General features: G+C 42.9%; 1 protein-coding gene across 7 annotated transcripts in view; it reads left to right on the forward strand.

The window, feature by feature from the left end:
- The window catches only part of KIAA0586 (KIAA0586 ortholog), a 71,849-nt gene extending 57,931 nt beyond the window's left edge, over positions 1-13,918 (forward strand). For 5 of the 7 annotated variants that reach the window (XM_065636308.1, XM_065636310.1, XM_065636312.1 and 2 more), the window contains 2 exons: positions 8,450-8,515; positions 13,651-13,918. In XM_065636308.1, coding sequence (XP_065492380.1) covers positions 8,450-8,515; positions 13,651-13,796 — 212 coding nt within the window. In that variant the 3' untranslated portion in view covers positions 13,797-13,918. The remainder of the gene's footprint in view (positions 1-8,449; positions 8,516-13,650) is intronic. The other 2 variants (XM_065636309.1, XM_065636314.1) reach the window with 1 other exon arrangement.
- The last annotated feature ends 10,228 nt before the right edge of the window (positions 13,919-24,146 follow it).

A 24,146-nucleotide genomic window follows, 5' to 3' on the forward strand; every position in this document is an offset into this window, starting at 1 on the left:
GGGAGATGTTTTAGCTCAGACAGAGAGCAGCACACAACAGCTTTGTTGGAGTGTTGGCTCTGTGCTTACAGCAGGAAACTGCAGGAAAAAAATTACTTTTCTACCTACAATATATGGCGGTTGTTTTGAATGCGGCCAAGGCTGAATTTTAGTCTTTATTTTTTTTTTTTTCTTTTGAAGTAAAACCATGCTCATGCTTGAGCACCGCAGCAGTGAAAAGCTAGAATCACTTAAGATGATGTTTAGGGCCTGTCTTTATATTTCCTTAATTCATTTGGTCTTTTTCTTTCTTTGAGGACAAACACCCTTGCTCTGTACGTCCAGCATGGGCTGTTCAATGAGAGCCATACATTAAATTCTTTATACCCAGCTGCTTCTCACAAGTCTGCGTGGAGGGTGAAGCACTTAGAAGGAAGAGTAGACTTCTTATGTACCCGTCGTAGGTCCGACTGATGTGTTTAGGAGATGTTTTCGCCATGCAACGTGGCTAGCTCAGAAATCCGTGAACTAGCCACCATAAGGCAGCCGAGACATCTGTGTGTCACCGCATTTTGTACACGTACTTTTTTGGGTGTGTGACTGCATTTCAGAATGTGCCATCCAAGCGTTCACGCTCGTGTAGAGCGCTGCAGCGCAGAGCCTGCCAGAGGGAATATTTTGAAGTATATGAAAAGAAAGTTCAGATGTTTTCAGTCTGAGAGTGAAATTGCAGAAGGCCCTTAGAGGTCTGACTTATTGTGCAATCTCTGTAAGTAATTTGTAATCAAAATACCTTTGCACATGTCACTTTTATATTTCCTGTAATAAAACAGCAAGAGCAATTAAGATTTTTGGACCATAATGTTCTACAAGCTTCTAAAAATGAATGGGTTGGGGATTTTTTTTGAGCTATGGCTGAAATAGCCAATTTTTAAATTTTTGATTGCTTCACAAGAAGTTGGGTATAATAGCTAATTTAGTATATTTTTAACTGCAGCCTGACAACCCAAACTGTTATGTGGTAACATAATTGGGCAGAAGTTTACTTCTGAAAAAAAGTTAAGTAAGAAACCAGAAGAGCTCTTGACAAAACTGGAAGACATCTGTACTTTGGTAACTCAGCATGTGACCTACTGGGCTTTATGCATTTCGAACCAAAAAGAATCAGTAACTCTACTGCCACATGCATGCAAATGTGTCTAATAACACACTGTGTGCTGTGTATCTGTAACGTTGTTTTGACATGGTTCAGAAAGTTGTCTGTGGTCTTGGCATTCTTCAGGAAACGTTAGATTAATAGAGCTGCCTTTGTCATCTAATTTTTTTCTTGTTTAAGTAGGTGTGTGAAAGCTCGTGCTACATAAATGAATTATACGGAAGACTTTGGAGGAAGGGGGGGGGGGCTTGTAAACGAGACTGAAATTAATGAATATAAGAATTAGAAATCAAAACTTTATGTTTAGTCTGAGGAGAAACAATTCCTTAAACCGTAACCACATGGCTGTTTCTTGTTTGCATCAACTCTGGTTGACTGTTATTGTCTTCTGTTAATTCTCTGGGGCAGTGGCCTGACTTTGTTGAATGAGCCAATTGTTTTCCTTTGTGTTGCCCATCAAGTAAGTCCCCATCTGGTTTGTATCAGACTGTTTTCACAGCCAACAACTGCTGCCTTTTCTATATCCTGACACTTAAGGGCCCCATGCTATCAAAGCATTGCTGTGATAGCCTGTCTGGCTGGGCCCGTACAGCTGTGCCTTGCAGCTTGAAGCTATTACCCAAGTAATGGTAACTTAGAACTTGAACTGGCTCTTATTCCCATTGGTGTCGTGTGTACAGTGAACAGAATACATTTTTGTTGAACTCCATGTTCAACAAAAAATTCTTTAAAGCTCTCGTTTTAGTTTATGTGATTGGTTAGTTTTTATTTTCCAGAAGCTTCCTGTATCTACAGGCAGCTTTGTGTTCTTCTAAAACATTAATGAGTACAGGACAAGCAATATTTATTTAAGGCACTGTTGTTATTACTTACTTTTATGGTACATTAAAGCTCAGTAAGTGAAAATTAAACAAGCAAATGATTCTTAATGAGGATTTTTCTTATCGGATTTAGAATACGTTTCCAGGAAACTTTCTGTGTGTGATAAATGTAGGTTGTGTGAATAATGCTACACCTTGGCTACTACGCTACTCACTTCCCAAGTAGTTCTCTAAAAATACAGAGCGACAGACAATGCTGCATTAACCTGTTTATTTCTCCTCTGAAGGAATAGGAAGGGATTGGGTGATTTACTCTGTAACCTGGGCAGTAGAACTGTGCGATGGTTTGCATTGCAGAATCACTGAGAGGCCTCAGCCGTGATCCAGGCTCCTTTCCGCCAGGCTTCCTACACGGTAGGAGACAGTCCTGGTCCAAGAGACCTTGCAACATGTGTGTTCTCGCCCTCCACGATTTAAAAAAAACAATTGCATCAAATAACAGTGACATTCAAGTGTTGTCTTGTATAAAGAAAGATGATCTTTAAGCATTTGTTCGCTTCTGCTTGTGTAGGCTGTGTAACTCTCAGTGACAGAGTAACGGTGAGAGGAAACATTCTCCCCAGCTTGTATATGTATTGAATTTTAAGTGTAAGACTCTGTTCTTTCGTGATATTTAAGAGAGGGAGAGAAAAAAAAATGTATATTTTAAAAATTTCTGGTCTTCCTGTGAGCGTGTGCAAGAAGCTGCTAGAAAGCGGATTGATTTATCTAATACTTGCAGAGTTAGCGTTACTGAACTTGGGAGTGCATGTGTGTCTATATAACGTGAATGAATTTGCTTCCAGTAAAATACTGGAGAACCATTAAATTCCGTGAGGCACACGAGAGAAGATTTTTTTGCCTTTATGCTTCTGCTACACACTGGGTGTCATGTGGCAGATTATGATTGTGCTAAATAATTGGGTTTCTGTCATTGTCAGGTATGCGGAGGGTTTGCAAAAGCTGCTTTCTTAAGGAGCTTTCCATAATTGCTCTTCCTGCGGATCCTATAGAACTCTTAAATTGAGGTGCCTGTGCCGTTCACCTGCGCCAGCCGTGTCCCATCAACACGCAGCAGCCCACCCCTCTGCAAGGACGCTGCTCCCACACATTTCCGTACACTTTGCACTGCAGGTTTCCCTGTGTTTTGGCCAGGGATATTTAAACCAAGACAACTGATAAATGATTTTCATTCAGGCTGCCTACGAGCAATATTAATCATTCTTGTGGCCCAAAGCAATGAAGAAAGCTGTTGATGACCCGAGTGCACACACGGTTTGGCACCAACAGCTTGAACTGGGAAGAGCGAATGTCAAAGAGCTGCAGTGCTTTCTAAAATAAGTTGGAAGCAGGTGCTGAGAAGGAGTTGTCACCATCAGTTAATGCAGCCAGCGTTCCAAATTTCAGCTTGTGTGTACACGGCTTTGGAGGTAAAGAACATCTGCCCAGATGCCAGTGAGGATGTTCCGTGTCTCGGGAGGTGCTGCCTGACCGCGGCTCCGAGGTTTGTGCCCAGCCGGGTTGCTGACAACAGTTACTGGTTTCACTGTTGCTGCTGGGGAACCGGTGGTGGGTAGTGAAACCTTCAAGAAGAGGCACAGTGTTGCTGCGAGCAGTCTGCACTATTTTGCCTGCTTTTTATAGCAGTTAGCAGAGGTGGAGGTTAAAATCAGCAGCGATCTGCCTGAGAGTTAAGGTGGTGTAGTGTGCTGAATAGGTAGCATAGATTTCCAGCAATACGTTTCTGCAGTTCATTTATTCTACGGATTCAGAGCTCAGACTCACCCAAGTATTGCAAAGGAATTTTGGTTTTACTCTTTCCCATGTAACAGGCCAAGGTTATTGGATTATTATTATATTTTTTAATTTTACCAGGAGGAATTCTTCTTTCCATTGCACAAAGTTTAAACATTTTAGATTTTAACAAACTTTAAAACAGCACAGGATAAAACCATATATTTACTCTCAGACTTTTCTGAGTTTCTGGTCCTGGGCATTAGATTGTAGAGGCAACATTACTTGTCATCACACCAGGTGCTCGTTTCAGGAGAAGGATTAAAAGGTCTTTGGCAGAATAGGGTCTGGACACTTACATAGTAGGTGTCTCCCAGCAGATCTTCCAGTACAGATATTTAATGTTTTCCTTATTTTACCCTCTGCTTACTTATGTAGGTTGCTACATTATTCTTTCTGAGCTAATAGAAAAATCGCCTGTGTCTCAAAATTTCCTAGAATTGCTCATTCCTAGAATACATTTTTCAAAGTGAATTGATAGGCAGAAATGCTAAGCCCTGTAGTGGCCATCTTCTGCTGATAAACAGATGGTTGAAAAGATTCCTTTTTAACAAGTTGTTTGGTGTATCTACTAGAAATGTGCGTAGAGCCATCCTGGTGTTTATTAGAACATCACTGGGAAATGCTAACTGTATAGGGCTGGGTTTGTTCTGTCTTGTTTTGTTTTGTTTTTCCTGGGTCAAGCGTTAATGATCTCCTTTTTAAAAGGTGTAATTACCAAAATAGAGTAATTGTGCTGTAGGTATAAGCATTTTAATGTGCCAGATCTTTGTGACGGTAGTACATTAATAGGAGTCACGGCAAACTGTTTCCATAGGGAGAATCCTATGACTTTGTAAGTGAAAATCATCAAAACAAATGTGTAGGGTCAGGTGATATTTAAGTATTCAGGATAGAGAAATACAACTATTTTGTTTGCGTTCATCTGCAAAAACACTTGTTATTTGAACAGGGGTTTTTTATGCTGAGTATATCCTATTTGATTTTATAAGAATAATAGTTTATAAGTTTTATAAGAATAGTTTAGTGACTGTTATACATGAAAAGTGAGTTGGCAGTGAGGAAATCCTGCTCTGCAGCACTGCCATTCAGGCAGCACGGTACAGAAGGTTTTCTGTTTCCGTCCCGATGCCCATCCCCTGGTTTTCATTCAAATGTGGGTGCAGGTCGCTGCCCTGGCCGGAGGGAACGTCACCTCCTCGCCCAGGAAGCCCTCTTGTCTGTTGGATGGAGAGCTCACCAAGGTCTCCCATCACATTTTTAAGCGATAGGAAGTACCTTGTGACTTCCGATTCACTGAAAGTTGGCCTCTTCCATCCCTAATAATTTTTTTAGCAGTTGTGTAGCTGAGGATTTAAAAGGGCTGGATGGCGTGCGGTGCTTGGTGAGCACGTGCGGCACAAGCATCGCTGCAGATAAATGTGCTCGGGCTTGACCTGCAACATGCTGAACTCATCTGATAAGTAGAGATTTGTCATATGTGCATCCCAAGTGACACGGACAACCACGCATCAAGGACCACATAAGAGCAGCACGTGGAGTGACTCTTGGTAATTTAACTGGCTGGGCCCAACTGAGCTGAGGGCAGGAGGGGACTCCAGAATAACCCAATGTGTCCTGGCAGCACCATCACTTATAAATAACATCATTCACTGAGGGGATTTCCTCACTGGGACACCCATCTTCATTTTAAGTGTGAACTGGAAAGATGTTCATTTTCAAACCCTAATCTATGATGAAACATCATTGCATTTGTTTGTTCAACATTAATTACTCGCGTAAATTATTTTTTAAATTATTTTAAAATGAAAACAGGCCGTGTAACTTTTAAGAATTAAAAAGATGCTTTGATTTTATTTTTTTTTTCCACTTGCCACTCCCCATGTAGGCTATGAACGCCATTATGTCTAGCATTGTGGTACAATGTAGATAAGCTGGAGGCGGTATTGCTGCAATTAATATGGTTAAGATACAAGGTCTCGGTGGAGCCAGTCCTACTGCTAGGTTTGCAGTGAATAATTCTTCATCCTGAGGGAAGTCTGCATAACTTTATCTTAGAATTTAGTGTGAATTCCCAGAATCGATCATTCGAGTTCTTTTTTTTTTGAGCTTCTTTATTTTGTTTCAGATACTGGCATTACAATATCTTTTGCATCCCCAAACATGAAGGTGTGGATAACAGAGCTGAATATTTATACAAACATACTTTTAAAATTACCTTCCTGTCCACTCGCTTGTTAGGTTTTGCAGAAGATGAGAAAAAGATTGCTATGTAGGTGATATTTAATTTAACTGAACAAATAAAATATTAATTACACAATTAGATATGCCGTTTTTTAATTATCACTTGTCAGATTCTCCTGAGTCCACCAGCTGCTTACCTTGGTTGCCTCTTGTGGATTTAGAGATTACTCCTCCTCCCAGCCCGTGTACAAGACACACATTTTCCTGGTGTTTTTCAAAGACTCGGGACCAATAATGAACCAACTCCTTCTCCTTTTTTACTTACACATAAAAGCTGCTGCTTCAAGGTTGACCGCAGACCTCTCATCTCAGTTCTCCTCAAGAAAATGGTTTCAGTCAAGAAACAGCAGTGCTTAAAAATTTTAAAAAACCCTATTTGTTTCTAGCAAATTGCACATCCAAAAATCACAGGCATCTGTATGGAAAAAACAAATTGACTTTTAATATTTCTTCTTAGTATTAATACTTATTGTAGTTATTTGGAAACATCGTTGCACATCTTTTGGAAGTGATTTGCTGGGAAACAACAGCAAGACTTGTAGCCAGGGAACAAACTTGTTAAGCCATGAGATATTCTGCAGAGCAAAATATGCCAGATCTGAAGGAGCAGAGTAGATTTTGGGAACCAAAAGGAAATATTTCTTTAGCAAACTCTGCAATCTCATTCCTGGATGTTTTCAGAGCTGCTTTCTGTCTGCCCTTCCCTACTGGTCTCTGTGTTTTGGATTTTGAAAAATCTGGTTCTAGTTTATTGTATGTATTTCTAGCTGTTGTTCTGTTTAGTGTTGCTGTTGGTGGGAATATAAGATGTTTTGGAAAACCACTGAACCTTGAACTCAGACTTGAGAGGAGGAAAAATCATTTTCAAATATTCTGCCTTGAAAAATTTGTTAGCTGCTTAGCCTGCGTCCCACCCCCCTTTACTGACTCGGGATCTGAATTTATTTTCTTTTCAAAAATATTTATAGCTAAGATATACATTAGGGTTTAAACAAACAAGCAAAGAGAAAAGTGTGTGTGTATGCATGTTTATTTTCTGTGTGCTTGCATGCAGTGTTTCTGTAAGTACATTGCACCATCTAAAGCTGGAATTTGCCAAGTTTAGGTCAAAACTTGAACTGAACTCACACTATATAGTTTTCTGTCTCCGCTGGTGTCTGTGACCCACTTATGGAGGTTTATGAGTTGGCTGAAACCTTTGAGAATGAAACTGTGTTTTTTCAGCTCAGGCAGTAGACTCGTGCTTTTAAATCCAGACATTTTTGGCACGAGTCCTGCAGATGTCAGTCCATTTCTGTAAAACAACTGAAGTGTTTTAATTGTAAATCTATCCCTCTCGTGTAACTCAACCCTAGAAATTTGGCCTAAGTTCGCCTAGAGTCATTTCTGTTTGTCGTGAAAGTTTGGGGCAATCTGGTTTTGAGTTCCAAGAACAGAACCGGGTGCGTTTGCAGAGCATCTTGTTCTTGCTTTCTGGATTTCTGTCCTGGTAGAAGGCAGCGCTCTGACCTGCACCAAGGGCACCATGCTTGGCAAAGCATTTACACTATGAGAACAGAGTCCCTGCCCTCAAAACCACACGTGCTTGAAGATTTTTTTTTTCTTTCATTTCTCGCAGAGCTGAGAGGACACCTTCTCCACAATAACATAAATGTGCATAGGGCTTCAAGGTAGTCATGGACCAGGGCTAGAAAAGTGGAGGAGTGATATTATTCCCAATTCTAATGAACTGGGAATAATTTTCATAGAATCATAGAATCATTTTGGTTGGAAGAGACCATTAAGATGATTGAGGCCAGCTGTTAACCCACCCCTGGCACTGCCCCATGTCCCTGAGAACCTCATCTCTGTTCAACCCTGCCAGGGATGGTGACGCCACCACTGCCCTGGGCAGCCTGTTCCGATGCCCGACAGCCCTTCTGTGAAGAAATGTTTCCTAATATCCAATCTGAACCTTCCCTGGTGCAACCTGAGGCCATTTCGTCCAAACAATTGCATTATTTGAAAAATGTGATGGTCATGCTAATTTCTGACAATGTTGTATTCCTTACCATCTTGAAGCCATGTGGCCAGTTCATTACCATAGCCACTCACAATTGTGTAAGTCAATACATTCCAGCAGCATTGAATTATGTAGCCAATATGCAGGGTATAACTGGGCATGAGTCTGGACTGGAAATATTGTTCCTTATAATTAGTAATATGACTGACATTGCAGTGTATTTTCACCTTTGAGTGTAGCCCTCAGAATTGCTTACATCAAAATATGGCTGTTTCTTAGCAGTATATGTTTGCCCAGCAAGTCTGGAGTAATTTTGATTTTGTCGGAAACGCTGCTTCTTGGGTTGCTATACTCGATAAATTCCCTGGACAACCAGGTACGAAAATAAGTGAATTTTTCTTTGGTACCCTACAGGTATCCATGGAGACATGGATTGGACACACATTGGCACAAATACATATCTCACATCTTTACCTACAGGTAAGAGGAGCAGATAAAGTGTTTCTGCTGATAGTGTTTCTGTTACCTTTGGTCTTCTGGGTATTCTGCTTTACTTTACAGTCATTACTGTAAAGAATTTCTGACAACTCTGTTTCCCTGCTAATGGTCTTTGTAACTATATCCCAGATGTAAAATCTTCTTTGTAGGGAAAAAGCAGAATGGGGGAATGACACTGGGAAAAAAAAAAGAAAGCCGCTTTCATTGGAGATTTTAAGACGCTGAGTAAGAGCCCTGCAGGTGCTGTGTTATCCCCAGTGCTCAGAACGCTGGAGATAATGCCATCTGGAGGAAGTTATTTGTTGGGACAGTGTTTTAAACTTTGAAGTCAGTGATAAACAAAGTGAAGCAGATGGAATCTGGCAGAAGAAGAAACAAGCCATTCATATCAACCCGTGCTATTAAAGGAATGAAAGCACTGGTCTGGGTTCTTTTTACCTATGCTTGGAACTTTATTCTTGCTCTTAGACATTTGCTGCTTCAGTTGTTATGTTAGAGAGTAGAGGGAGGTTTGCTGGGGAGTGATGGTTGTTCTTACATTTTAGGAAGTAATATGTAGGTAACTACAGTAATTGTGGCTCTGGTTTTATACTGAAACGATAACCTGAGTCCTGATCCTTCAAATCCCTCCCTATTTATTGTCTTGAAGATAGCTCTTTCCACTGATGATATAGGTCTGGTTTACCTCCGGATAGATTAAAAATAGAAGTTTTATGTAATGTATGAACACCAACTTGAAGGAGTTAAAGCACGTGGTTTTTATTTGGCTTAAAAGTCAGACTTGTTTAGTCTTTTTATTTTGCCAAATAGAAAAATCTAAAAAGAAAGATTAAAACATTTTTCTTTGTTCTTATTGTTGCCATATGGTATTAGTAACCAAACCTCCCTTCAGTGTCTTTAATTCCTTTTCCATTTGGCATACATTCACGAGACACTTGCATAGAGCACACTCTGTGTGTGATGGTACCTCTTAGAGAAAAAAACTCCCTTCACAGGTCACCAGATGGTTGACACACCATTAATTTTTATGTTTCTGTTAAACAAAGATCTGGAAATTTAGTACTGTACATGAATTTGTTATAGATTGCCAAGAACAGGAAAAATCTCTGATCTGAAATCTGACCTTTTCCATCAGTGGGTCACTAAGATGTTTTCGTCACTGTTGAGTTTCTACCAGTCAAGGACCCTTCCACGCTTATTAAGAGTGTCAGTTTGCACAGTTTCTGTGAAAGTATTCTCTTAGATGGTGACAATGAATTTGGAGAGCTGGAGGTTACCTCAGGCCACATGTTCCATTTATTGGATTTTAACAAGGAAATTTTTTATAAATACATCTAAGTGCATGATTACAAAATTGTACTGAGTACTTCCAGAGCCTCTAAAGAGGAAAAAAGCTGTGAAGATTACCTGCCTGCCTGCCCCGCACTGCTTTGGAGATGGAGGAATTTTCCATTCCATTTTTACGGCATATCAAAAGATTATAAGCACCATTGCAATTTGCATATTTGTGGCGGTGAAGAGCTCGTTGTCTAAGAGGAAACCATCTTAATAGTGGTCATGAGCTGTTCTCTGATGGGAGGAAGAGATGAAATGGAATATCACATTCTTAACGAAGGAGCTGGCCAGGGACTATACAAGTGTTGTCACTGGTGTGCAGCAAAAGGCAGATACAGACAGCAGTAAATAACATATACGTGAGCAGGAATACAACTTAATAGTTGTATTTTTGGGCGAATGTAGAGTTTCAGGACTAGCGGCTTTCTAGCCTGGAAAGTTACAGTCACGGAGCAGAATCTCCCATGTAGTAGGATAGCCATAGGTTTTGTTTACAGTGAAAATGCTAAAAATCCAGGTTCTGTATTTTCTGCCTCCATCTAACAGAGTCAAAGACTTAAGTTTTCTGTGTTTAACAAATAACTGAAATAAACATTTCCCTTTTTTAAGCTTATCTTTCAGGATATCTCAATACCTCAGGACCTGGTAACTTTTCTGTTGAGCAAGTAGATGGAATTATTCTTTTAATTTTTCTGTTCTTTCAGCATTTTATGTCTATCATAAAATTGAACTACAGTATGTCCATAAAATATATTAGCGTATGTGTTAGGAAGAATGTACTCTAATATGAAACTTTCTTTCAGCACCCCAAAATCAAATACTTCAGAAGTTAACACAGAGCCTTGGGATAAGGGAATATTATCTTTTTTTACCTCTTTTTCTCTTTTTTTTTTCAACAGCTGAAAACAGCTGTTGAAACAATGACATCATAGAATGTGACATGACTGCGGAAATTATTAACAAAGTCAAGCTTTGAAAGCATCAAACTACATGCAGTGTTAGAGAGTTGGTTTAGCGTCTAGGATGATTTAAAAAGTTTCCTCGGGCATTACACGTTCATGTCTTTACTGTGTGTCAGCTTCATGTCTAACCAAATAAATGCTTTGCTTTTTTTCAGTTCCCCTTCTGAATAACCTATTTTTATCACGCAAATATGGCTGCAGACTCAGCTCGTGGAAGTACCTCTGGAAAAAACCAAAACATTTTCCTTGCCCATCTTTGTGGTGTTACTGTAAATGTGCTTCTGAATTGTGTCTAGAAGATGCAGAATTCCCTCTGTCTTCTTACTGCTCCTGTGTCATGGGGCCAGAGGAGCCACAGAAATGATCTGAGGCTGGAACAGCTCTGCTGGGAGGACAGGCTGAGAGAGTTGGGGTGTTCAGCTGGAGAAGAGAAGCTTTGGGGAGACCTTAGTGTGGCCTTTCCGTACTTAAAAGGGGCTGATAAGAAAGTTGGGGACAGACTTTTTACCAGGGCCTGTTGCGATAGGACAAGGGATGATGGTTTTAAACTAAAGGAGAGGAAATTCAGACCAGGCATGAGGAAGAAATTGTTGGCCCTGAGGGTGGTGAGAGCCTGGCCCAGGTTGGCCAGAGAGGTGGTGGCTGAACCATCCCTGGAGACATCCCAGGCCAGGCTGGACGGGGCTCTGAGCAACCTGAGCTGGTGCAGATGTCCCTGCTCATGGCAGGGCTGGCACTGGATGAGCTTGGAAGGTCCCCTCCAACCCAAACCATTCCGTGATTCTGTGTGTGAGGTTTGCTCAGGCTCATGCCAACCCAAATGCTGGCAGCTGTGCTTTGTCGAGGAATTCAGCCTGGGAGTGACGAAGGGTGTCCAGGCAGTGAGGACAGTCTGGTTAAACTGTGGACATTGCTTCTTGCACAGTGTGTAAGCAGCTGTGACGCGCAGGTGACGTTTTGATTCCCTGGGGACACAAAAAATGCTCTCGTGCTCTTGCTGCCTTCCCGAGGGGCAGGAGCCTTGGCTGGCACAGGTTGCTCCATGTCCTGGCTTTACTGTCTTTGGCCTCGTTCATGTTTGACTTCCTAGGCTGTTGGCAGCTCTTCTAGCATGAAAAACACGGGATGAAATTTTATTTTAGCAGTGGGTTTTTGTTGTTTTAATTAGCCATTTGAAGCATGCTTTGCTGCAAGTCAGTTGAAAGCAGTTTACTATTACAGTGATATTGTAGATAATTAACTGGGGTGAAAGAAAGCCTAACTTCTTGGGTTTATTGGGACATTAGTGTTTTAATTACCTAGTCTATCACGGAGGAAGGGAGAATTGTTGGAGCTTATTGGAATCAGAGCAAACTCCAAGAGAGCCTTTGCTGTTGTACACAGACTCATGTGTTTGTTTTGCTTGTAGCTGCTGCAGGTAAAATAATTTTGTTCCCAAGAACAGTTGTCCCAGTTGTTCCCAAGAACAACTGCAATCTCAAAATGCTCTTTCTGTAGCTTTATGAATATTGTACCATTCATCCAATGCCACTTCTCCCATCCTCCTTCGTCCTGTGTCTGTAGCCTGGTTGATATCTTGCTCCCCCAGCTCCATGAACTGATTCATCTTATCTCCTTCCTCTGCCTAAATATAGTAACTCTTGCCCATGACCCTTCTCCCTTCCCATTTTCCACCCCTCCAATCGTTCCCAGATGTGGGGACTTCCCAGCGCTGCAGAGATCCCCCCCAGCTGCTCAGCAGCCAGTGCTGCTGGAAGCCCTGGGGGACGTGTCCCCCCTACTGCTGGCACAGAATCACAGAATGTCCTGAGTTGGGAGAGACCCACAAGGATCATGGAGTCCAACTCCTGTCCCTGCACAGGACAACCCCACAGTTCACACCGTGTGTCTGAGGACGTTGTCCAGTCTCTTCTTGAACACTGTCAGGCTTGGGGCCGTGGCACCTCCCTGGGGAGCCTGTTCCAGTGTCCAGCACCCCCTGGGTGAAGAGGCACTGGCTGGGCTGTGCAGGGGCCTTGTCCCTCTCCCAGGACACCCCACATTTTGCAGGGTCAGATGGCAAGAATGGGAAGTGGCCAAGTGCCATCTCGGGCTTGCTGGAAGATGAATGTGGCTTGTAAAGTCCTGCAAGCCACATCTCTGGGGGGAAGGCTGTGGACGTTTTCTCTGGAGTCTGTCAGAGGATGAAAGAAAGGAGATAAACCACAAAGGAATAGCAAGAAGGACCCTTAATGAGTAAGGGAAATGGGTTGGGGATAGGGAAGAGCTAAAACTACTTCTCACTTGTGTTTTGGGCAGCTGAAGCATTGACAGCGGGTTTTTCTCTGTAGGGCTTGTAGCCAATGGCTTCGACTTGGATTCATTTGCTTTTTATAGTTATATATAGAAATGTGGTATTGAACAACCCGAATGTTTTCTAAATGTTTGATGCAAACAGACAGACATATAAACGGAATTTAGAAATACTGTGAGTATCCACAGATCTCATTTCATTTCTGTTGGAAACATCAGTATACATATTTGAAATTATTCTGGGCCTACTGGAGGTTAGATATGTATATGTATGTGTATGTGTGTTATATCTATATGTAAATACTACCCAGTCTATATATGCCCATAAATTCATCCCTTTATTACCTGATAGAGAGAACTGATGGCTAAACCAGCGCTTTTTGAAATGCCTCAAAACTGTGGACAGTAGAGCTGTCTGTGTCTTTTTATTTCCATGGAGTAATGCAACATGGGGATGACTTCAGTACCATTTAGTTGTTTGACATAATGTGTTTTGTTCTCCTTTTTTATTTTTATTTTTTTTTTTAGGAGAGAATGCTGCCCCACATTTAAATTCACATGTTTCTGCAGCAAAGGTGTCAGTGAAGCTGCCTCCCATGAACGCAGATAACCAAATGCAGAGTGTGAGTAGTATATGTGGCGATTCAGATTCTTCAGGGACGGACACGTTTTAAAGCTTACGGCTTTTTTATGACAGTCGCTGTCTGAAGATTTTGTCATTGGTACATTTGTCTGCCAAGTGTGATAGTCTGGATGTTTCATCAAAATACTGGCCTTTCAGTACTGTTTATTTTCTACTATTTTCTTATGATTATAAATTTAGGTAATGATTCTGTTTGTGAATAGATCAAATATTTTTAAAGAAATAAAATGCAATTCTTTCAGAAATGTTGTGAGTTTAAGTCAATAAAGGTGAAGGCCATTTAGCTATTTATTGTGTGTACAGAAGAACATGGAAGCGATAGGTATTGCCTCACTGATGGAAAAAATATTTGGCTCAATATAATGTCACTACTGCTGAAATGTGGAGTGAGAGGAAAATATATTTGAAATGAAAGTTTGCAAAAAACTTGTGTTCCTAGATATCTTCAGAGCTCGTTCATCCTTAGAACAGTGCTATCACAAGACAGTAATTCAAAATCGTGTGTAGAAGAGACCATTAGAGTTTTTATTGTTATTACGAAGAATTAATTTTTTTAGAATCAGGTTTTTTTCAGCATTTTGATGTTTGTTTCCCTAAAGATTTTTTTTCCCATCTTGGAACATGCCTGAATGAGAGATTGTGTGGGTAAGGTTGTTTATTTACATTTTTTAATGTAAATTTCTCTTTCTCATCAGACAGAGCTGCTTGCTGCAGTCTCAGCCCTTCAGAAGCCCTATAACCTCTAGCCTGAAATACCAGAGTAACAGTAAACGTAAAGAGCGCATGAACATATTGCCACCCTCTCCGGGACTGTTCCATTTTTATTACCTCAATCAGGACACTGTGGTCAGTCCAGCAGCAGCTGGAGAGGAAGATAGGATCGTAGAATCATGGAACGTCCTGAGTTGGGAGGGACCCACAAGGATCATCGAGTCCAACTCCTGTCCTTGCACAGGACACCCCACAGTTCACACCATGTGTCTGAGGCCGTTGTCCAGTCTCTTCTTGAACACTGTCAGGCTTGGGGCCGTGACACCTCCCTGGGGAGCCTGTTCCAGTGCTCCCTCTGCCCCAAGCAGCTTTTGCTCTGTTCCTCATCCAGTCTGAGCTTTTCATGGAATATCTGTGGAGATACTGTGGCACTTTCAAAGATGTGCGCCATGAAGGCATATCTTAAAAGCTAGGAAAAAAAAATATTCCTTTTGGGTTGAGTTGTACGTTGTTGTGACATGGGAGCATATAACTCCATCTGCACAGCTTCACCGCATCACTTACTCGAGGCACTTCGTTATTGCAGATACTCACAACCATGAACAGATCCCATTACTCTTATTTTATGGAGCCTGCACTGATTTCATCTCTCTGTAACTGAGAAAGATTAGAAGTTCTATTTGTTTTTATTTTGATCTCTTTTACCACAAGGTTCAGTTGATTTGTTGCAGAATCTGCAAGGGAAAATGGAAAAAGAGAGGGCTTCAGCTGTTCAAGGTTGGGAGTATCCAAAGGATTCAGCATTAAAAACGATCTCTTACAGAGTTGTGCTCTTGTCTATCTTAGAATCATAGAATAGTTTAGGTTGGGAGGGGCCTTCCAAGCCCATCCAGTGCCACCCCTGCCATGAGCAGGGGCATCTGCACCAGCTCAGGTTGCTCAGAGCCCCGTCCAGCCTGGCCCGCGATGTCTCCAGGGATGGAACATCCAAACTCTATAAATCTGGAGCATCTGAAGACTTGCAAATTGACAGATGTAAATAGCAGATTTGGGTGGGGGGGTAAAAGCGTGGGAGGCTTTGTGAAAATGCAACATAACTTTAAAAAAAAAGAACAAAACACAAATGAGACGACATCACTGGGAGCCTTTTTTCAGTATACGATGCTATGAACATTTTCTCCTGGGGTAAAGCTGCTTCTAGATGTTCTTATGCTGTGACAAGCCACCAGGAGCACAGGAATGTATCTGTGAGGTTGTGGCGATGCTGCTGTCTGTGAAACTGTGCTATAAATCAGACTATTGACACAATCAGTGCTGTAAAAACCAGAAGTCTTTTTGGGGAAGGTGGAGATATTCTTTTACCTTGCATCAATTCACTACAGCAGGGCATCAAGTGTTTGCACTAAAACAGCTGACAGGATAACTAAATGCAAGGGGAGGGTAAGAGCTTCTTAAACCAGCTCTCCTGAAAGAGAAAACCTTTATGAAATTATGTTCCAGGCACTCTGTCAATCTGCTCAGTGTTTTAGGATGCTAATATATAATTTAGGCCCCCTTTGTTGCAGTGTAAATAGCAAATCAGCTGTACTGTTCTTGCGTGGAGAGCTGTACGCCTGGATCAGGACCGCGCTTTGCTAAACAAAGTACAAGAATCGAATTGAGAATATGCCGAGAGCTGACAAATGGAGGATGAGACAGGAGACAGCAGATGGATACAGAGGCAAGGAGGGTGCCCAGGAAGGGATGAGACAGCCCAGGCTGAGGGGAGAGAGAGTTGTCTCATCATACCAGGAAAATAACTGTGTCACGTTTTACTGTGCAGTGCTCAGCATCACACACATTTTGCTCTATGTCTTTTCTTTTTCTCTTCTTGGGAACAAACGCATTTAAATCAATGGTGGTGTCGTTGTCATTGACTGAATCCTGTAGAAATGAGCTGTGTTTTTAGGAAAACATGTCAGAAAATGCCCAGTGAAGGCCATTTTCAGTCAGTTTAGAAAATTCCCCATAGAGTTATGTTCTCTCCCAACTCGATGTGACTGATGGAGCTTTTTGGAAGCTCCTGGGCACTGGGCTTCAAAGGTTGTCTGCCGGTGGGGATTACCCTGGGGCAGTGGGATGTGCTAACAGTTCATCCTCACTGCAGCCTCCACCGTTCCCCTTCAAAAATAATTTTGGAGAGGTGAAGAAAGTGCAAACTATTTACTTTTCCTTCCCCAAAATGAAGTATCCTGCCACATAAACATAAGGTGACCTCTGTAAATCTGGCACCCTGTGCATAGATCGTATTACAAGTATTTATATTCCTAGGAAAGTCTAAAAGCTGTTGGGGGGTGGGGTGGGTTTTTTTGCTTTGGTTTCAATCAGAGTCTCAATTTTTCCTTTGAAATTGGGGGGGGGAAAAAAGTATCTTCTAGAAATTTATCTATTTCTTCCTTTTGGATTCCGTCTTGTATTTCAGATTTCTGTAAATAGTTTTCCGGAGTTTGAAATGGTAAGCACATGTTCTGTGAACACAGCCAAGCCGTGATAAGGAATTCATCTGTGTGTCTCCAAGTTCCATTTTGTTTCTATAGCTTTTATGATTGAAAATGCACATTTCTCATGGGCACTCACAGAACTGAAGCAGCATGATTTGCAAGCTTGCTAAATGGATTTTTTCCAAGCAAGTCATTGGGGTATGTCATCAAAGCTTAACAGCATCAAATAGAATTCCGTCCAGGAAAAGTATTAAAAAACCACCTCTGTACAGCTATATTTTTCAGTTAATTCTCAGCAGCAGAAGGTGGGGGTGTAGAGGGGAGTTATTGGATTTCAGGATTGTAGCGTGGAAACCAAAACCCTGGCTTTATTTTTTGGTTTGACTGAATTCCTGGTGAAGCTTGCTCATGTCTTCCATTAGGAAAGCATGAGGACGAGGGTATTTGTTCATGGATTGGACTTGCAGGATAGGAAAGTGCAAAACTGAAATGTCAGAAGTGTTTATATTTGCAGAGCATCTTTTTCTGACTTCAGTAAGTAAAATCTGGCTGTTTGGAAGTGAGGTGCTCAAAATCCAGAGGGTTTTTTTTCTCCTTCTCTGCCCTTCCCTGAAGAAAAAAAAAGAGATGCTGCATGGTGAGGGTGGTAGCAATAAATAGAACAGGTGGATCTGTGGGGACATCACACAATTCCTGGCACAGGCTCTTGGGACAGGACTCCAGCCATAAGCTGGTAGGTAATTCGTCTGTTGCCACTGTCATCCTTCCCCTGTTCGATTGACTTATCTTGGTTTTCAGTATAGGAATCGGAGAATTTCACGTGCACGCTCAATCTTATCTGAATTGTGGGAAATTGGATAAAGCGAGGGTTTTTTTTATTCCTATTCGCCTTCATAGCTTGGAGATGGAAGTTGTCAAAATCAGCTGCAAAAAACATGTGCTGACTTTCCAAGATGCTTTACAAACCACTACAGGACAACGTTTCTGTCCTGACTGGGTAAAGATGTATGTGCCAACCTCCTCCCTGTGAATTAAAGGACTCAGATGTTTAAAATTACACATGTGCAAAAATTTGCCGGATCCCAGTCTGAAATGCAGCCATTTAAGATCTGGAACCCTGCAGCTGTTTAACACCTTGCTGTTAACACTCGACACAAGAGTTTAAGACAGAAAGGCGGGAGGATTGCATCCTATGGAATTGATACGACACGAGTTCATCCTTTCTATATGTGTCCAACGGTCTTTTGTGTGGGGGACTGAAAGCTATTGTATAAGCATTGTGAGATTTGTACTGGTTGGCAGGCGTGTTCCTATGGAGTCCGCTTTTTTTTTTCCTCCCCTTCTTTCGTTGCACTCCTGATGTAGATACAGGTCTTTAAAAGTTGTCTCTAAAATATTCGTTTTTGTGATTGTGCGTTGATGTCTCCTCCGACCTCCCAGGACTCAAATGTGATTTTGCTTCTTTGGTCCTGCATATGTGGCCGTAACATTTGTCCGAATCGTGATGATGTGGCATCCTTGAGCCAGGTGACAGAATTGCAAAAGAAGCTTTTTCCAGAAATCTCAAGAAAACCCAACAACAATAAAAAATCCCAAATGAAATCTCACTATGGTGATGTGGCCAGCTGAACAGAGGCCCTAATAATGTCCCAGGCCCTGCTCCTGTGATGGCAATGATACAAACGCACAATCCTGTGTCCACGTATAGAGCTTTTTGTTATATTTTGAGTAGAACGTGAAACTTGCTTTTGCGTTTTGCCCTCATCCTCTGCCTTGAGAGACGAGTGCAGAAAGTGGACTCTTACAGCTCAGGGGTGATTTTTCTTCCTTATACATTGCTTTTTATCTAGGTTAGAAACAAGGTAAAAGTCGCATCAGAAGTGGAATCAGAAGCCTGTGAGGCACCTTGTTCATGGAGGAGGCCATTGCCCAGTATTTCCAGTCCAAGAAAGGGCCGTTTTGGGAAGAGGTGCTTTTTCACCCCTCTGTAGAGCTTTCTTCGGGCATCATCATTCTGATCAGACTTCACCCCAAAGGCCTGGAGGTCTTCCAGGTTGACAGGTCTTGCACTGAAGCTGTCGAGTACGTTGATGGGATCATGAAGACCTTGAAATGGCTTGAACTGAAGCCCTGCAAATGTTTTGCTTTGAAATGGCTGCAGGCAAAGCCCCCTGTGCAGGGCTGTGCCAGGGTCAGCCCTTGCCCTACCATCTCGGCACACCGATTTCTGACCGCCAGATGAAAAATTGCTGCCATTTGTGCCTGTTCCTTAATATATGTGCAGCTGTACTTACCCCACAGCCTGTTATCACCTGCATAGCCGACTGTTCGATCACCACTTGAAAATCTTGCCACTGAAATGATGACTTAGAGCTTATTTTTAATGGGTCCTGGGAGACGCTTCATGCAGTGACTGGGGATTTTACTGGCTGAGTGGCATCCTGTCATTTTTCTTTTTGCCCATCTTTTTATACTGACAGTCTTGGAAATTGTGCTTTTCCCGCATGATGTGCCCTTAGAGAAGGGCGTTCAGCATCCCGCATCTGTCGCGTAAAGACCTTCACAGAATCACAGAATGTCAGGGATTGGAAGGGACCTCGAAAGATCATCCAGTCCAATCCTTCCACGCTGCAGAGCCGCAGCTCCTTCCCTGCTGCGTTTTCGTAATCAGCACCCATGGCAAAGCAGCGGGCACCGAGCCACGGATCAAACCCGCTGCTCGCTGTGAAACCAGCATCTGCTTAAACAGCACTTACGGCTGTTAACGCTGAGTGTTTAATGCAGCTTTCTAGGCAGCACGGTGCCAGGTGCTGCCGAGCAAGGGATTCCTCTGGCCGATAAGCTTTGCAAATCAAGACTGAGGAGGATTTCCCCTTCTGTGCTCCGGCTGCTGTGCCATTGCCTCTTTCAATGCCAAGCTTTGAACAGCTGAGTTTGTTTCGCTTTGTTTTGTTTTCCCAAATCAATTAAAAAAACCTATTTCCTTTTTAAAAGCAGCCGCACTCTTGCCTTCTCTAATTGCGATAAGGATATTTTTTCAGTGCAGGGAGTGCCAGTGGTTTTGTTTAGGTTCCGAGAGACCTTGATTTGGTCTCTTTCTGCCAGTCCTGCTAAAACCAGGAGGGTGCAGAGGGGTGAGATGGGGCGCACACCACGAAGAGGCATCCTTATGGAAAACAAAGCAGGCGTGTGAGTCAGAGGGTGACATCCCTCTTTCGCGCTTGTAGCAACAGTTTTGCATCTTCTTGTGCTGTTTGACAGTAAAGATCGTTTAGGGAGGAACTATTCTGGTTTTTTTCTCTGTGCTGTGCCGTTAAATAACGTCAAGGGACTGTTCATCCCTGCCTTTTTGTTGTTGCCTAAATTGCTTCATTCTCACAACCCAGACTCAATCTTTTCAGAAAATCGGAGCCTTGAACTTCATTCCAGGATCTTGAGGAAATCTTGTGTCTCCCTGCCATTTCACAGCCTCTCTCACCTACGAGAACAAACTCCATCTCTCCCTGCCTGATGTACTCTGAATTTCCTCAGGGATTATCTAAACAGAGCCCACACGATCCATTTCTCTCAACCCCTCTACAAACGGGGAAGCATAAATCACAGGTCCCTACAAATAAACACGACTGGCAAGATGTTATTCTTCTCTGTCTGAAGTAACACCGGTCCTTTCATCTGCCGCCTCCTAGAAGCATGTCTGTTCAGAGAAAGTACAACCATTACGGTGTATACACAATGTTCTTCTGCCACTTCTCCTCGCAAGCTATAATGGGAACCCTGTGCCAGAAACATGGAAAGAAATGCAGCCAAGTGAATACCTCTCACTGTTTTCACTTCTCTTCTTCGACTTGGCTTTGAAACCAGAAAACATTCCTGCTTGTGAGGAAAGGAACAGCCGGCTAAGAAAGGGAAAATCCTGACCATGAAATCCCGCTGCAGCTGAATTTTCAGACTTGTGACTTTCATTCAAGCATCGTGTTATAGCTGGGGGGTCGTTGGGGCATCATTAATTCTGAAAATATTCTTTGTAAACTGAAGAAGTAAGTCCTTGCCATAACGAAAACAACTCCGAGCTGAACATTTAAAAATGCTCCAAAAACTGGAGATGTTTTTACAGTTAAACCTCGTCTGGAGTTCATTTAAAATAATCACGTTTACATGGAGGTGAATTAGTGCGCTGAGCTCTGCCAATGCCTCGCTGCAGTTAAAAGTGCGCAGCCAAGAATTATAACCCTGGTAATGCAGTCCCTGAGCGCGGCCCTCGTGGGTATGTGCAAGAGCCCAGAGGCAGAAAGGCCACGCTGGGGGTGGTGGGGACCCAAAATCCCTTTAATCAGTGATGAAACCTGTAGGAATATTCCAGAGGGAATAAGCGCTGGGTCCACGCTTTGCCTTTCATCACAAAACAACTGTTTGTGTGTTTGCAGAAGGAAGCCTACACAGAGGTGCTGTTGCTGTGTCTCTGCTGAGGGTGGGATCCAGTTTGCTGGGCAGTGAAGATGTCCCCATCTCTGGTAGCCCTTTGTACCTCCTCGTGGTTTTTGGAACAGGCCTTCTAGGATATGAGTCATCTCTGCTCTTGGAGACGCCTCCTTTAGGGTAAGGCAGCTCTTTCCCTTCAGCAGATGGAAGGGAGCCTGGACGGCAGGGATCAGGGGGTGGTGGAGATGAACCCACCCCAAGGGTCGTTTATCAATAGCACCGTTGGCCCGAGAGTCTCCAAGTGAGCAGATCTCAACTTCCAATTTTTCTTTGAGGAGAGTTGGCTGCCAAATGTGTGTTTGGAGTTAGCAGTAAACTGGATGGGTCCCTGCAAACATTTCACTGTTCCCCTCCCACCCTTCAGTTCAGCTACTCCTGTTTTAAGACCTGAGAGTAAAATGTACTTATGAAAAGAACTTCTACATCTGATACTCGTGTATAATACCCGGGAATGCCCATGGCATGTCTGTGCTGTGTGGTGCTTCCAGGAGCCTGAGAAAACATTTCTCTCGCTAGAATTCCCAGCTCAGGTCTGTGAGCAATTGCAGAGAGCAAAGCTTTTCCGTTTTGCTTTGATGGTTGAAAATGCAGTTGCCTTGAGTGTCGGCTGATATGAGAAGGTGCTTTATTTCAGGCTGCCTCTGCTGTTTTCAGTTAATTGAAACTCGTGGTTGTAGCAAACCTTCTCCTATCTCTGTCTGCCACTATCGAGCTGTTCCTGGAGATGCTGTTCCTGCCCGGGCTCTCAGCCTGCTCCTGGAGATGCTGTTCCTGCCCAGCCTGGTCCTGGCAGCCTGGACCTCTCCTTGCCAGCCTGTGTGTCGGTGGGGACACATGGCCTGGCAGCTGCTCCATGCTGGGAACTCGGTTGTTTCCATCTTCCTTGTTACCTGCACCCTGCGCTGCCCTGGAAATGTCAACCACGGGGCTGCCAGATCGGCCTTTGCTCAACCGCCCACATTGCCGTGTGTGTGCGCCCCTTAGAGAAAGGGAAAAGGGGGAGGACAAGAAGCAGGTACCGAAGAAAGTACAAGGCAGATAGGGACACGTAGGGAACGTGTGTTGGCAGCAGACGGGCTCCGTGCAGGTTGCTCTCTCATTTTGGTCTGGATCTGTGTGATCATGAGATCGTAGAATCACAGAATGGTTTGTGTTGGAAGGGCCCTTCCCAGCTCCCCCAGTGCCCCCCCTCCCATGAGCAGGGACATCTGCACCAGCTCAGGTTGCTCAGAGCCCCGTCCAGCCTGGCCTGGGATGTCTCCAGGGATGGTTCAGCCACCACCTCTCTGGCCAACCTGGGCCAGGCTCTCACCACTCTCAGTGTCAAAAATTTCTTCCTCATGTTTAGCCTGAAATCTCCCCTCCTTTAGTTTAAACCCATCACCCCTTGTCCTATCGCAACAGACCCTGCTAAAAAGTCTGTCTTCATCTTTCTTATGAATTTCTCAAAGTGGGATTAGGCTGGAGGAATCTCAACAAGATCAAAGGGAGATAATTTTATTACAGCAGCCTGCAAGTTGCTTTTTTCGTGAGTATTCTTGCTGCTTAATGTAGGGGATCAAATTCTTGGCTGATATAAATCTGCATGTAGCTCCATTGATTTTTATGGCACTACAGCCATTTACCACATCGTGTGTTTTACTGGGTCTGCATTAGCGCCCTGCACACTCGGTTCCCAAGCTGGCGTCTGCAGACGGCTGGAGTCACAACCACGGGTACATGGCCCTCAGTTGGGTGTTTGCAATCTTCTCCAGAGCATCTTCCATTCAAGACTTAGTAATTAGACTGCCTCGTATTCCACAATAAATTTTGTGTGTCGACAGCAGTCTGTGGTCCAAAAGCTATGGGCACCACTGCTCTAAACACTCCTTGCTAATTCATTAGCTTTTAATTTGTGTAAATAAACATTCTCCTTACCTTTTTTCTTTTTCTTATTTTTTGTCACCGCTGTGGCTGGAGAAGCTCTTTGCCAGCCACTTTGCCTAGAGATTTGTTTCTCCAGATAACAAATCTTGGGACCAGCAGCTGAACACGCTGCCATTTTAATGAACTGTAAATTTAGAGCATCTTAGCACACTTGGAAAAAGTATAAATCATAGGTTACTTCTGATTGCCTTTTTTTTTTCTTTTTTAAGTGCACAAGTAGCCAACCATTAGGTTTCTTTCAACGGTGACAGGCTAATTGTTTCAAAATGGGGCCACGCAATACGCTGAGCGCTGTGATGGGGGATCAGCTGGAACATCTGGTCCTGCAGAACGCCGTGTCGGAGCATCACTTCTAAACAGAGATAAGCCGGTTCGAACAGGATATGAGGGAACCTCGCAAAGCTGAGAAAATTCCTGTCATGACAGCTGTAAAACCAAAAACCTCCTGGACATGCAGCCTGGGAATGCTGCTTTTAAACAGAAGCAGAGGAAATCTGATCTGAGTTTCCAGGCTGCTTTGTGGGGAAGCAAAGTCATCTTCCAAAGCTTTTACTGGTGTTAAAATGTTCCTTCCCGGCTTCTGTCTGCAAGAGCATTTTGTACACTGCGAGATGGCTTAGAAAGCCAGTTCCCACATGGGGTAATTAGCTGGAAATTCAGACTGTTTTTATCAAATATGAGACAGTTGTCACAGATTCGTTTTTTCCTGCGCTGTGGGCATCTGTATCTTGCTAGGTATCTTTGTTAGGGGTGTTGGGGTTTCTGTTGTTGTTGTTGTGTTTGTT

The sequence above is a fragment of the Caloenas nicobarica genome, chromosome 5 (genome assembly GCF_036013445.1).
Source record: "Caloenas nicobarica isolate bCalNic1 chromosome 5, bCalNic1.hap1, whole genome shotgun sequence".
NCBI lineage: Eukaryota > Metazoa > Chordata > Aves > Columbiformes > Columbidae > Caloenas > Caloenas nicobarica.